The 15,719-nt window shown below is 44.4% G+C and overlaps 1 protein-coding gene across 4 annotated transcripts in view; it reads right to left on the bottom strand.

Annotated features, from left to right (window-relative positions):
* Positions 1-12,071: 12,071 nt before the first annotated feature.
* Positions 12,072-15,719, bottom strand: part of CCDC138 (coiled-coil domain containing 138) — a 68,790-nt gene continuing 65,142 nt past the window's right edge. For all 4 annotated transcript variants that reach the window (XM_073590497.1, XM_073590498.1, XM_073590496.1 and 1 more), the window contains exon 14: positions 12,072-13,020. In XM_073590497.1, the coding sequence (XP_073446598.1) occupies positions 12,849-13,020 (172 nt within the window). In that variant the 3' untranslated portion in view covers positions 12,072-12,848. The remainder of the gene's footprint in view (positions 13,021-15,719) is intronic.

The raw sequence follows: 15,719 nt of genomic DNA, 5'->3' as shown, positions 1-15,719 counted from the left end.
CAGGGTCACAGGAAGTAGTGTCACTGCTGGTGGAAGCCGGCAGCAGCAGGAGTGGGGCGATGCTGTGTGCTTTTGGTTTGGAGGAAGGGGAAAAGATACGAAGTAACAGTAGTTTATGATTATAATCTACTATGACATTTCGCCTTCAATGACCGCAACAGGTAAATGTCTGAATGGCGATGGCTGTTTACTACAATTATTCCAATCTTAAAGGACTTGTTTGCAATAAATGAAAATGCAAATGACTTTTCTTTGAGTGTGGAATTGAACCTGCCTGTAATTAGTTCTGGATTATAGTTATTTTATTTAAGTAGCTTTTTCAATTCTTTAACCTCTTAAGAATATGGACATTTTTTTCCTTTTGGGCTTTCATTTTTTTTAAATTAGTTCAAGAGCCATAAACTTTTTTTTATGGGTGGAAGAAATTGTAGCTTTGATCAACACCATTAATTTTACCCTACAATGTACTGGAAAACTGAAACAAAAATTACAAGTGAGCTTAAATGGTGAAAACATCGTAACGCCACCATTGTGTTTCAGATTTCATTTGTATTGTGTTCATAACGAGTCAGGGATGGACGATAGTACCTTGGGGTTCCTGTGCAAAAAATGTGTCTGGATCCTTCTCCTTTTATGACAACAAAGCAACAGATTTAAAACTGAAGAAATGTTCTGGCACACCTGTGGGTATACAACAATATGTAAGCGCATATTCACACTGTAGCCTTTACCAGACAAAACTTAGGATGAAATCAATGAGCAATTGGATTCAGGTTCTCTCTGCCTACGTCATACTACTCCCACGTGAGGTAGAAAAAAAATGCTGACAGATTCCCTTTAAGGCCGGGGTCACACTTGCGAATGTGATGCGAGAAACTCACATGAGTCTCTCGCATCAATACCCGGGTCTGCCGCCGGCACTCGGACTGGAGTGTGCGGCTGCAGTGCCGGGTATTGATGTGCGAGTTTCTCGCATCACACTCGCAAGTGTGACCCCAGAGATCATATTTACTGAAAAAGGAAGCAAAATGGGTGTCAGAGCAGCAAAATTGCCCTGCAAACAAATGTCGATAGAAAAATGACTTAAAATAGTATATAATAAAAAAAAAAAAATAGCCAGAAGGTGGAGGTCCAAGTGGAGGAGTTGAGCAGTGCTTTGTGTGTCTCTTTTACTGTACTTGTTAAATATATAAATGAAAAAAAAATGACACAGGGTTGCCCCTATTTTTAATAACCAGCCAAGGGAAACCAAGGGAAAGCAGACAGCTGTGAGATGGTCTTATAATACTGGGAAGGAGCCAATATCCATGGACCTTTCGAGCCTATTATTATCAGCCACCCAGCTGTCTGCTTTGCCTTTGCTGGTTATTAAAAATGGGTGGACCCCAAAAAGCATAAAAGGCACACAAGAAAAAAAAGTTTATTTTAATAGACTCCCCCACACATTCCTTTTTTCACCAATCTATTAATAAAAAAGAATCCCCGTTACTCCGACGCAATCCTCAGTATTCCCACGACAACCAACAATTCTCTGGTGCAACCTATGGAACGTTTCTGAGAATGACGCTCCATAGGTCACTCTCATTCATGTCTAACAGGTGATGACGTCAGTAACGTTTATATCTTAACTTCTCTGTTTTTAAATTTTTCAGGTTCCCATTTTTGGACTACTTTGGATTCGGACGACTACGTCGGATGTTCATGTTTTTAAAATTAAATTGGTGAACGAGGTGTGGGAGAGAGTTTTTAAAAATAAACAATTTTTTCTGTGTATTTTTATTTTTGATTACTGGGTTAGTAATGGAGCCGACTGATAGATACCTCTCCATTACTAACCCCTTGATGCTAGTGGACATTACACAACTGATATCAACCCGAAAAAGTATTATCCCGATTTCCACCACACCAGAGCAACCAGAAAAAGCCAAGGCTAAGTGCCAGAATTGGTGCAACTAATAGATATGACATTACTGGGGTGGTTGAGGGACAGTGCCAATATCCTTGGACCCAAGATAATTTTTTGGGGGTCCCCCCAATAACCAGCAAAGACAAAGCAGATAGCTTGGGGCTAATATTAATAGTCTGGGAAGGTCCACAGATATTGTCCTTTTCCCAGAATAATAAGACCAGCTCACAGCTGTTTGCTTTCCCTTGGCTGGTTAACAAATAGGGTGACCCCATATCATTTTTTTAGGGTACCCCCATTTTAAATAACCAGCAAAGACAAAGTAGACAGCTGTGTGCTGATATTAATAGGCTGGGACGCTCCATGGTTATTGGGAGTTTCCCAGTATAATAAGACTGGCTCATAGCCAATAGAAGCCAATGGGGGGCCCCAAACTTTTGCACTATAAAATTGGGGTAGTTAGGGGTAGGGGGCTGCAAAAGGAAGCAAAATGGGGGTAAAAGCAAGACAATTGCTATGCAAACAAATGTGCATAGGGAAATTATTCAAAATAACAGAGAATAAAAAACAAATAATAATAATCTTGAACCCAGAGGTGGAGGTCCAAGCGGAGGAAGAGGAAAGGACTTAAAAGAAGGTAGAATAAAAAAATAAAAAATAACAAGAATCATTAGGCAGAGGTGCAAGTGAAGGAGGTGGAGGTGGACATGGCAGTGTAGGTGGAAGAGCCAGGGGAGGAGGTATCCAACATGTTTTTTTTATAAGTGAAATTACTTAAAAGAACATAGAAGAAAAATAAAAAATAATCTAGAACCAGAAGACTCCATGTAGAGGAGTAGGTGGAAGAGGTGGACGTGGCTGTGTAGGTAGAAGAGGCAGAGGAGCTAGAGGAGGTAGCCAACACTGTTTTTGCTATTAGTTTTTTTTATTATTTTATTTGGGGAGGCTAGGTGCAGCTGGTATAGTTGTCTAGTCAGCCAAAGGTATGGACAAGTCCTGTGGCATCCACATCTAGTTCTTTTTAAGGAATGCTAGCTTCCACACGTTGGCTGTCGACAGGCAAATGCACTTGTCTGTCATCACACAACCTGTCGTGCTAAACACACACGTTCCTACAATACACTTGCTGCAGGCCAGGACAGCACCTCCAAAGGCATAAAGGGCCAGCTCACGCTGTGTAAAAATTTGGAGACACAGAAGTTAAATGGACACATACTCTTCCACCATGTTGCTGTAATGCTGCCTCCTACTAATATGGATCATATCAGATTGTGGTGGTGGATGTTGGGGCATGCTGAGGAAGGTTTTCTACATTTTGGCCATGCTAAACTTGGTTTCTGAGGCGGTGTCGGTGTCCCAGCTGCATTGGCAACTTCCCATCCTCTGCCTTATTCTTCCATTTAGCCCCCGCTGTCAGGTGGGAATGCCGCTAGTAGTGCCTCTTCCAGCATGTGCTTGTATTCACGCAGGGGAAGAGTCTTGAGGAGATCATTTGCATATTCCCAGTGCCTTCTGGGATAAGTGAAGAGTCTCCGCGAGCTCAACGATCACTGGGTTTTGGCCGTTGCAGCTGAAAAGAGGAAATCGGAAAAACCGCGCGCCGACATTTTGGCTCATCTTTCATCGTTTTTAAGAAATCTCAAGATGGAAGAGGCCAGGAGCCATTTGGTGAGCTGCATTTCTTGCTACATGTTCACAGATTTACCAGTGGAAAAGCCAAACTTCACATGCCACAAATGCAAGCTTGTGTCCCTGTTCGAGGAAAAGTTGCAAAATCTCGAAGAGAGGTTAGCTACGTTGAAGATCATTAAGGAAGGTGAAGAGTTCTTGGACAGAGCAGAATTATCTCTTCATGTTACAGAAAGAGAAGAAATTCGAAGTGCACCTGAAGAAACAGAGGAATGGAGACATGTGACCCAGAGAAGCAGGAGGATCAGGAGGCAGTCAGCACCCATACTGCTCAGAAACCAGTACCAGGCTCTCACGCAGGAAAACGATGAAGAAATACATCAGGATAAGACTTTGCCAACAAACAGCAACTTTGTACGCCTTCAGAGTCCTCCTGGATGGAGAAAGAAAAATGATGTGAAGAAGAAACGGAGAGTGGTGGTCATGGGGGATTCCCTGTTGAGAGGAACAGAGGCCGCTATCTGCAGACCGGATATAACTTCAAGAGAAATGTGCTGTCTTCCAGGTGCAAAAATTAAAGATGTGTCTGACAGGATATCAGGATTCTTCAGACCTACAGATGACTACCCATTCCTGCTACTACATGTGGGGACAAATGACACCGCAAGAAACGACCTGGAAACCATCTGCAGAGACTTTGAAGACTTAGGCAAGAAAGTGAAAGAACTGGGAGCGCAGGTGGTCTTCTCTTCCATCCTCCCAGTGGATGGCCATGGAACAAGGAGGTGGAATAAGATTCTGCAGATGAACAACTGGCTACGTCGATGGTGCCGTCAGCAACGATTTGGATTTCTGGATCACGGAGTGAACTACTTATACGATGGACTACTTGCTAGAGATGGGGTGCACCTTACGAAGACTGGAAAGCATGTATTTGGAAGTCGCCTTGCTACACTTGTAAGGAGAGCTTTAAACTAGAACAACATGGGAAGGGAAGCAAAAGACCAGAAAAAGCCATACACCTGACAAATGCTATTGAGAACTCTGCTATTAGAAGTGGAAAGGAAGAACAAAGACGAAGGAATCTAATTAATAAAAATATTGGAGAAAGAGAAACCAATCACAAACTAAAATGTTTCTATACTAATGCACAAAGCATGGGCAACAAACAAGGAGAATTGGAACTACTAACACAGGAAAAGAAATATGATGTCATTGGAATCACTGAAACTTGGTGGGACAATACACATGATTGGAATACAAGACTAGAAGGATACAACTTATTTGCAAGAAACAGACTTGATAAACGAGGAGGGGGTGTCGCATTGTATGTTAGAAACACGTATATCTGCACAGAGATTGAAGCTTCAGAGACTGGGAGTTCTGTGGAAACTGTTTGGGTAAGAATACAAGGACAGAACAATGGAAAGGACACCATTGTAGGCATTTACTACAGGCCGCCTGTGCAAGCTGAAGATATGGATGAACTCTTTATGCATCAAATGGCCAAGTTCTCCAAAAAATCTGACATAGTTGTCATGGGAGATTTCAACTATCCAGACATTTGTTGGGAATCTCTCTCAGGCAAAACTAACAGGTCAAGGAAATTCTTATCCTCTCTTGCTGACAACTTTATCTTGCAAAAGGTAAGGGAGAAAACAAGGGGAACTGCTACCTTGGATCTAATCCTTATAAACAGGGAGGAAATGGTTGAGGAGGTAAAAGTGGCTGGGACCCTAGGAGGTAGCGACCATGCTATTTTAGAATTTTGGATAACTAGAGGCGGAAGACCTGTAAAGACTCAGACGTCAAGGTTAGATTTCAGAAAGGCAGATTTTAAGGGATTCAGAAAGAGAATTGGAGGGATCCAATGGCTGGATATCCTTAAAGACAAAAATGTCCAGGAAGGATGGGAAATCTTGAAAAATGAAATTATCAAAGCACAATTGTTAACAATTCCGAAAAGAGGGAAGAATAGGAAGCATTTAAGGAAACCAGGATGGATGAACACAGAACTTAAGCACATGCTAAAAAGGAAGAAAAAAATGTTTATAAAATGGAAAGAGGGAGGCATATCTAAAGAAGAATATAATGCTGTCTGCAGAACCTGCAGGGCACAAATCAGATTATCTAAAGCTGAAAATGAATTGAGGCTTGCAAGAGATGTCAAAAGCAATAATAAAGGATTTTGGGGATATGTCAAAAGTAAAAGAAAAGTCAAAGATGCTATAGGATTTTTACAGGATGAAAATGATGAAATGGTAAGACAGGATATTGAGAAGGCTGAACTTTTAAATTCCTATTTTGCATCTGTTTTCTCTCAGAAAGGAAATGTAACATCAACTGTTATTCACTGTCCTATTAAGGGAATAGAAGAATCCAGGATATCTGTAAACAGAAAGATAGTGAGGAAACACTTAGCTAACCTAAATGAAATCAAGTCTCCAGGTCCAGATGAATTACACCCCAGAGTACTGAAGGAGATAGCAGAAGAAATTTTTGAACCCCTCTCCATAATCTTTGAAAATTCTTGGAGAACAGGAGAAGTGCCAGAAGACTGGAGAAGAGCAAATGTTGTTCCTATCTTCAAAAAGGGGAAGAAGGTGGACCCAGGCAACTATAGGCCGGTGAGTCTGACTTCTATACCAGGAAAGATCTTTGAACAAATTATTAAACAACATGTATGTCAATACCTGGATAAGAATGAAGTGATTAAACAGAGTCAGCATGGGTTTGTAACTAATAAGTCATGTCAGACTAACTTAATTTCCTTCTATGACGGTATCACTGATTGGGTGGATCAAGGAAATGCTGTAGATATAGTATATCTTGACTTCAGCAAAGCATTTGACAAAGTCTCTCATACAATCCTTATTGCAAAAATGACTAAGTATGGAATGGACAAGGCAACTGTTAGGTGGATTCATAACTGGCTTAGTGATCGGACCCAAAGAGTGGTCGTAAATGGCTGCACATCCAGTTGGAAGAATGTCTCAAGTGGGGTACCACAGGGCTCTGTCCTGGGCCCTGTATTGTTCAACATCTTTATCAACGATTTAGATGAAGGAATTGAGGGTAAACTGATTAAATTTGCTGATGACACAAAGCTAGGAGGGATAGCTAATACTAGAGAAGAGAGAGAGGATTCAAAAAGATTTAAATAAACTGGAGAAGTGGGCAGCAACTAACAGAATGTTTTTTAACAGGGAGAAATGCAAAGTACTACATCTGGGCAATAAAAATGAAAAAAGCATATATAGAATGGGAGGAATAGGGCTAAGTGACAGCACATGTGAAAAAGACTTGGGTATACTAATAGATCACAGACTGAATATGAGTCAACAGTGTGATGCAGCAGCAAAAAAGGCAAATGCAATTCTAGGATGTATTAACAGAAGCATACAGTCTAGATCACGTGAAGTCATTATTTCCCTCTACTCCTCTTTGGTCAGACCTCATCTGGAATATTGTGTCCAGTTTTGGGCACCACATTTTAAAAAAGACATCAACAAACTGGAGCAAGTTCAGAAAAGAGCGACCAGAATGGTGACCGGTCTGCAAACCCTGTCTTATGAGGAAGGGTTGCAGGATTTTGGAATGTTTAGTTTGCAAAAGAGAAGACTGAGAGGAGACTTAATAGCTGTCTACAAATATCTAAAGGGCTGTCACATTGTAGAAGGATCAACTTTATTCTCATTTGCACAAGGAAAGACTAGAAGCAATGGGATGAAACTGAATGGGAGGAGACACAAATTAGATATTAGAAAAAACTTTTTGACAGTTAGAGTGATCAATGAGTGGAACAGGCTGCCACGAGAAGTGGTGAGTTCTCCTTCAATGGAAGTCTTCAAACAGAGGCTGGACAGACATCTGACTGGGATGATTTAGCGAATCCTGCTTTGAGCAGGGGGTTGGACCAGATGGCCCAGGAGGTCCCTTCCAACTCTACGATTCTATGATTCTGTACAACCTCCTCATCCATCATCTACTTAAGTGTTTTTTTTTTCAAAAAGGTATAGAAGTGTTATAGAAACACTCATGATGGTGTCATCAGCGCTGGCCATATTGGTGGCGTATTTGAAGCAGCGCAACACGGTACACATGTCCCCCATGGAGACCCACTCACTGGTGGTGAAGTGTGTTGAAACTCCACTGTTGCCTGCTGCTGCTCACAGTCTAGTATATGCAGGGTGGAGTTCCACCTTGTTGGCATGTTGCATATGAAGTGGTGAGGGAAAGCAGAAGTGATGCTGCAGCGCTGACAGGCAAGCAGTAGCAGGGTGAGAACGCCGAAAGTACACACGGCCCGCACTTTGAGCAGCTCTAACACGTATGGATAATTTTGAAGGAAGCTCTGCACCACCAAATTCAGCACATTCACCAGGCAAGGAGTGTGCGTCAAACCAGCTGACCCCAGTGCTGCTACGAGATTTCGCCTCTTATCGCAGATCACTAGGTCGGGCTTGAGGTTCACGGGTTCCAACCACTCATCGGTCTGCTGTTTGATCTCCATCAACAGCTCCTGCGCAGTGTGGGATTTGTTCCCCAAAAAGATGAGCTTTGAAACAGGTTGCTTTCGTTTTCCCTCGGCTGTGCTGAAGTTGGTGGTGCAGGTCTTATTAAGGAAACAGGGAAGGAAGCCCAGTAGGGGGAGGAAGCTGCATAGACAGAGAAATGTCCAGCAATCCTTGGTGGTGGTAGGACATGAGCTAGAACACTGTCTGTCTCTGTCCCAGCCACCACATTTACCAAGTGGGCAGTTAGGGCTGTGTAATGTCCCTGGCCGTGTTTATTGGTCCAAGGTGGTTTAGACCTTGTCACTGATGGTGCTGCACAATGCACAAAAGATTTGTTCCGCAACGTGTATGTGCAGGGCAGGGATGGCCCATCTGTAAAATCAATGGCAGCTGGGAAACACAATTTGGGACAGGCATCATTTTTTTTTTTAAACTGTCCATCTCCAAAAGCCAGAATGGCAGCATTTCAAAGGCCAGGAATCTTGAAATGCTGTTATTCTAGACCATGGCTCATGGGTGGGTAGGGGGTATTCCCCTTTCTCTCAATGATTTGGGAAACAGAGAGCTGAACACTTCTATGGGATGGAGTGGAGATGCCAGGTAACACTGCTGGTGGTAGCGGTCACATAATCTCTTTGCGGGGAGGCAAGTGCTCCTGTTGATCGTGAGCAGGAGCAAGAAGCTGAGACCGCAGCAGAAGGTCCAGATCTGTCATGCTTTTTAAGGCGTGTACTCCACTGCACCTTGTGCTTGAAATTCAGATGCCTAGTTAAGCAGGTGGTGCTCAGGATTAGATTTATGCCTTGCTTCAGGCACTGACAGCACAGCATGCAAACCACCTGTGAGCTGGATTGGTTTGCTCATTTCCTCAGCGTGGTGGGCAGTAGCAGTCAACATACTGGCTAGAGGCTGGCAGCTGCGTTCCCTCTTTTGCTGTGCTGCTGGGTCAACCTGACCACCTATTCTTCCTCCAAACGTCTCTAAGATGGCCTTCACTCCATGTAGGGTCTAGGACCTCATCATCCCCAGGATCATCTTCTACTTACTCCTCACCCCTGCCCTCGTAGCCAGTCTGTATATTGCAGAAAGATGTAGCAGTTGGCACCTGTGTCGTCATCTTCTGAGATGTGCTGTGGTGGTCTGCTGTGTACATTAGCCCTCCCTCTTACTCATCCTTCAACATGACAAGAGGTTGGGCATCAGTGCACTCAGTCTCTTCCACTCATTGGGCGGGACCAGGTGGATGGGAAATGGAACCACAGTCAGCGGAGTCATCAAAAACAGATGAGACTTCTGCATGACTTTGGGCTCAGACTGCTTTGTAAGGGACTGAGGTGGAGTAAAAATGGCCATGGTCCTCAGGTGCCAACGCTACTCTTTATGCAGGGGACTGGGTGGAAGATGTTAAGGAACTGGAGGCACTCTCAGCCATCCAATTAACTCCACCTCAACATGTTGGGGCCTCAAAATTCAGCCACTGGTACTTGGGCCTACAAAATGATGCAGAACGTCCTGTCGCCTGCGTGCACCTAAGAAAGGTGTTCCACTTTGACACGTGACAAGCACAGATTGACCACGTCCTGTCCCTGCAGCAGCTACACTATCACCACCACGGCCATGCCCACATCCCCTATTTGATACTCTCATATTTTTCCCCTTAAAAAAAAAATCCCAATAGAGAAAAGACTGCATTAGGGCACTCTGCACCAGGCTGTTAGGGCAGCACGCATAAGACTGTATTACGGAAATGCTGCAACAGGCTGTTATAGCACTCTGCAACAGGCTGGTAAGCCACCAAGCTTTAAAGTCAGAATGGCAACACAATAAATCATCTGGCCTTTATACAGGCCGGGTCACATTGTGAGCTGGCTAATCACAGCCATGCCTATACTTGGCATGGCTGTGATGGAGCTGGAAGTATCCACAACCTTGCCGCTTATTGATTTGCTGCACTGCAGCCTTTTAACAAGATTTGGCTTGTGAACCCAAACAGTAACACAGACTTCCATTTAGAAGTCCATGTTTGGGGTTTGGTTTGGTACGAACCATGAACTTTACCGTTCGGGTTCGTTCATCCCAACTTCCCACCTCTCAGATATTTTGCTTGATACTCCAAAGGTTATCAATTAGTTTGAGGTCAGGGGAAGATGGTGGCCACATTATGAGTTTCTCTCCTTCTATGGCCATAGCAGTCAATGGCTCAGAGGTATTCTTTGCAGCATGAAATGGTGCATTGTTATTCATGAAGATGATTTTCCACGGATGGCATGGTTCTTTTTGTACCATGAAGGAAATTGGTCAGAAACTGTATATACTTTGCCGATATCATTCTCACACCTTCAGAGATTCTAAAGGGACCTGCCAGCTCTCTCCCCATGATTCTGGCTCAAAACAAGACTCATTACCTCACTGCTGACGTTATAGTCTTGTAAGACACGGTGGCCATCCACTACTTCATCCATCCGGACCATCCAGGGTTGCACAGACCTCAGCAATAGCGGTTTTAAACTTAGTCTTCATGCATGTCTGGGTCCAATACAACCGTTTCTGCTTGTAAACACTGTTTAGAGGTAGCCGAATAGTAGGTTTATACACAACTGCAAGCCTCTGGAGGATCCTACACCTTGAGGATTGCAGGACTCCAGGGGCACCAGCAGCTTCAAATACCTGCATGCTGCTTTGCAATGGCATTTTAGCAGTTGTTCTTTTGATCTAGTAAACGTGTCTGGTAGAAACATTCCTCATTATGCCTTTATGTGCATTAACCCATATGTGCTATGTATCAGCCACACATATCTTCGCAGTACATATTTCACATTTAACTTTTGCATTATTTCTTTCTCATACTGCTTGAAACCTGTGGCCTGCTTATGTGGACCAAATTCTTAAATAGTTTTCCTTTAACTGGTCTCACATGACAAACTACGGCAATTATCACAGATGTTTGAGACTGATTCAGTGATCCAAACAGCTCTGAGACACAATACCATCCATGATTTTATTTGAAAAACAAAAAATTTAATCTTTCTGACACTTAAAACCAATTTGCATAATAATTTGGAACCCGGTGTATAATTCAACCCTGCCCAGCTGGCATGGGACCCCCTCCACATCCAGGGCCCTGTGCAGTCAAATCCAAGCCAATGACATAAGTTTTTGTTTAATTTTGAAAAATTACTTTAGTGGATTATATAAAATTCAGAATTTTTTTTCCCCCATCGATGAAGCTTTGTGATGGCTTTTGTGTGTGCTGAGTTGAAGTTTTTATTCACACCATTTTGATGTACTGTACATGCAATGTTTTGATCACTTTTTTATTGCATATTTTGAGGAGGAAGTACCGCAATCACAAAATAACTCTTACAAATAAATGATAACGAATCTGCTTCTTATAATTTTGTTATTTTGAAAAGGCATAGCGAATGGAATAATGTTTTTAATATTTATTTATTTTTTTTTAAGTTTTTACTATACAAGCTGCAATTGTTTCGTCATTTGTTGCAGTACATAATAAAAATCACAGCCTCAGAGTCCAGTTTCTGGTTGAACTTGAAAGAAGTTCTAAAGATAGCAGCTTTCAGTAGCTTCCTGTCTGCCAAGGCAACCCATGGGCACCCAACATGAACGGGCAGGCGCTTGAAAGGATGCCAAAGTAGGACTACACTACTTAAATGCCATTGCCAAAGACTGTCAGCAGAATATAAAGGGGAAATCCCACAATAAAATTAATCTATTCTGTGTAGAACATTTTTGGAAAAAAAAAAAATGAATTTTAAAATATCTTTTTCTATTTCAGACTTCCCTATATAGCCTGATAGCTACACCTAGAACGAATAGTGAGCACTTCCGTGATGGTGACAGCTGGCTTGTGCTGCGAATGCCCCGATCAGACAGCATTGCGCTATATAGCGGTTTCGTTTTGTAGTGCAAAATCAAAGCCAAAGGACAGTGTTTGCCAATCTGTATGGACACAGCACCTCATAGGGAAGACAAAAAATAATCAACCAACACAAAACAGGTTTACTTTTAAGTAACATTTTAAAACCAAGAAAAGACATCACTTCGCTGTACATGACATCAAATATCAATATAGTGGATTAGATTGAATGGAATTTATTTGTTCCATCAAAAGCTTAAAGAGGGAGTTTCAACTTTCACAAATGTGGTGCCCAAACACTTGCAAACATGTAAGGCATAAATAGTAATCACCACCCTCCCTGGATCTCGTGCTGCGTCCTCCACTCCTGCCTATTATTCAGCTGCAATGGTGATGTCCCAACTACAGCAAACATCACCACTGCAGCCAATCATTGAGCTCTGTGTCGGTACTGATATTAGTGGAGTGAGATGCTGGGCTCAATGATTAACTGCAGAGGTGTTGTCCACTACTGATGTGGCGTGACTGCTGCAGCCAATACACAGAAGCTGGAGGAATGGCGAAGAGCCTGAGCAGAACCCAGGAGGGCGGGCGAGTGCTGTGTTACTATTTATGTTTGCATCCTACTTCTAGGCATTGTTTTTATTCTAAGTTATAGTTATTCTTTGTTATTTTACACATTTGTGCTCGATTGACACCATTTTTCTGGAAGTGGAAAATCCTTTAAAGAAACTAAAAACATTTCTAAGTACACAACATTATTGCACAAGTGCAGAAGTTCTCCGGTAAACAGGACAATATACTGCAGTAAATATATTTTCCACAATGTATACAGCAGCACACCGACATTTCACATCACTATGATATACACATTCTTCCAGGAAAAAAAGGAGCTCAACACCCTTCATTTCAGCAATAGTCAATGATCAATGCTGGCTGCAGGTGATACAGCTTTTGTCTTTGCAAAACCCAAGTGGAAGAGGATGGAGTTTAGGTTAATGACGAGGAAGGCGTGATCTGGGTTCGCTGTCCTTTGTAACTCCTGGATCACTTGAGGAATGCTGAAAATTTCAAACAATTTCTTATTACTCCTGAAATTGAAAGAAAAAAAAAATCATTAAATATGTAGATGGCCCATTGGGTAGTGTTCTTTTGGTGTCATTGAGTTTGGGTGATGTAGCAGAAGAAAACATAGCAGGTGAACAGGGCAGATTCAGAGATTAGGATCGGCTTCTTTTGTTACTTGAAAACTATATTTACAAACCACTTTTTATGCTGGAAAAACAGGATTTTTTGGGTTGCTTACCGTAAAATCTGTTTCTCGGAGCCTTCATTGGGGGACACAGAGACCATGGGTGTATGCTGCTGCCACTAGGAGGCTGACACTATGCACAAAAAAAGGTTAGCCCCTCCTCCGCCGTATACACCCCACCGACCGGCAGGAAGTTCCTCAGTTAGTCAGAAAGCAGTAGGAGAAGTACCAGAATAGATTGAGAACAGAACAAACAACTCAACTGTAACAAACCGACAAACATAAGAACAGGAGTTGTAGAACATGGGAGGGTGCTGTGTCCCCCAATGAAGGCTCCGAGAAACAGATTTTACGGTAAGCAACCCAAAAAATCCTGTTTTCTCGTTCGCCTTATTGGGGGACACAGAGACCATGGGACGTCCCAAAGCAGTCCCTGGGGTGGGAAACAAACTTCCATCAGGCCAGTGGACTCGCCACCGCAGCCTGCAGAATCCTTCTACCTAGGCTGGCGTCCGCCGAAGCGTAGGTGTGGACCCTGTAGAATTTCACAAAGGTGTGAACCGATGACCACGTTGCAGCCTTGCAAAGCTGCAGCGCGGAAGCTCTGTGGCGCACCGCCCAGGAGGCACCCACCGCCCGGGTAGAGTGCGCTCTGACCCCTGGAGGGGCCACTCGATGCTTGACCCGGTATGCCTCCAAAATTGCCGATCTGATCCAGCGCGCAATAGTGGCCTTTGAGGCTGGGTGACCTTTCCTCGCCCCGTCAGGAATGATGAACAGAGAGTCTGACTTCCGCAAGGAAGTCGTCCGGGCTAGATAGACTCTCAATGCCCTGACTAGGTCCAGCTTGTTCAAGGACCGCTCCCGAGGGTGAGCTGGGCTCGGGCAGAAGGATGGCAGAACAATGTCCTCATTGAGGTGAAACGAAGATACCACCTTCGGAAGAAAAGAGGGCGGAGGCCGCAGAACTACCTTGTCCTGATGAAGGACCAAAAAAGGAGAGCGGCAAGAAAGTACCGCTAATTCCGACACGCGCCGGATGGAGGTAATGGCCACCAGAAAGGCCACTTTCCAAGAAAGGAGGGAAAGGGAAACGTCCCTGAGAGGTTCAAAAGGAGGACCCTGCAGAACCTGAAGAACCAAATTAAGATCCCAAGGATCCACGGGCGCTTGGTACGGAGGAACCGTGTGAGCCACACCCTGGAGGAAGGTTTTGACCTGGGGCCGGGAGGCCAGCGTTTTCTGAAATAAAATGGACAGTGCCGAAACTTGACCCTTCAAGGAACTGAGAGCAAGCCCCGCATCCAGCCCTGCCTGCAGAAACGCCAGAATAGAAGGGAGCGAAAAAACCAAGGGCGCGATGTCATTGGTCTCACACCAGGAGAAATAGGCTTTCCAAGTACGGTAATAGATCTTCGAAGAAGAAGGCTTTCTGGCGCGGATCATGGTATGAATCACCCGATCAGAGAATCCTGCCCGTCTCAAAACCTCGGTCTCAACAGCCACGCCGTTAAATTGAGCGACCGAGAATTGGGGTGGCAAATCGGGCCTTGAGACAACAGATCTGCCCTGTCGGGAAGCTTCCAGGGAGCGTCCGCGAGAAGGTTGACAATGTCCGCGAACCAAGACCTTCTGGGCCAATTCGGGGCGATGAGGATGACTGGAATCCCCTCTGCTTTGATTTTCTTCAACAACTTGGGAAGAAGAGGCAGAGGAGGGAACAGGTAGGGGAGCTCGAACTGTGACCAAGGGACGGCCAGAGCGTCGGCGCCCACTGCCAGAGGGTCCCGAGACCTGGACACGAATTGTGGGACTTTCCTGTTGAGGCGAGATGCCATGAGGTCTACATCCGGAGTTCCCCACCGACGGCAGAGCAGATGAAACACCTCCGGATGTAGGGACCATTCCCCTGCCGCGAGACCCTCGCGGCTGAGGAAATCGGCGGCCCAGTTGTCCACGCCGGGAATGTGAACCGCGGAAATCGTTGGAACAAAAGGTCTCTGCCCATTGAAGAATTCTGGACACTTCCGCCAGAGCTGAGACACTCCGTGTCCCCCCTTGGCGGTTGATATACGCCACCGCTGTGGCATTGTCTGTCTGAATCCTGACAGGCAGGCCCTTGAGGCGCCTTTCCCAGTGGACGAGAGCTAGATGGATCGCTCGTATCTCTAGGACATTGATCTGCAGAGCTGATTCCTGAGTCGACCATCGACCCTGAACAGTGTGATTGCGGAACACTGCACCCCAGCCGATGAGGCTGGCGTCCGTAGTGACAATCTGCCAGTGAACGGGAAGAAAAGACCACCCCAAGAGAATGAGGGGAGACGTCAACCACCAGTTGAGAGACCGCTTGATCCGGCATGAAAGACGAACCGGACGATCCAGAGATAGAGCCGACCTGTTCCACCTGGACAAAATGGCCTGCTGGAGTGGCCTGGCGTGAAATTGGGCAAAGGGAACTGCCTCTATCGCCGCCACCATCTTCCCCAGGACCCTCATGGCTGTCCTGAGGGATGGAAATCGTGTGATCTGTAATGA

Source organism: Dendrobates tinctorius, unplaced genomic scaffold (assembly GCF_039654945.1).
Source record: "Dendrobates tinctorius isolate UK_male_01 unplaced genomic scaffold, ASM3965494v1 ptg000117l, whole genome shotgun sequence".
Taxonomy (NCBI): Eukaryota; Metazoa; Chordata; class Amphibia; order Anura; family Dendrobatidae; genus Dendrobates; species Dendrobates tinctorius.
The sequence above is the reverse complement of the archived record's forward strand: the minus strand, read 5'-3'. Positions and strand labels throughout refer to the sequence as shown.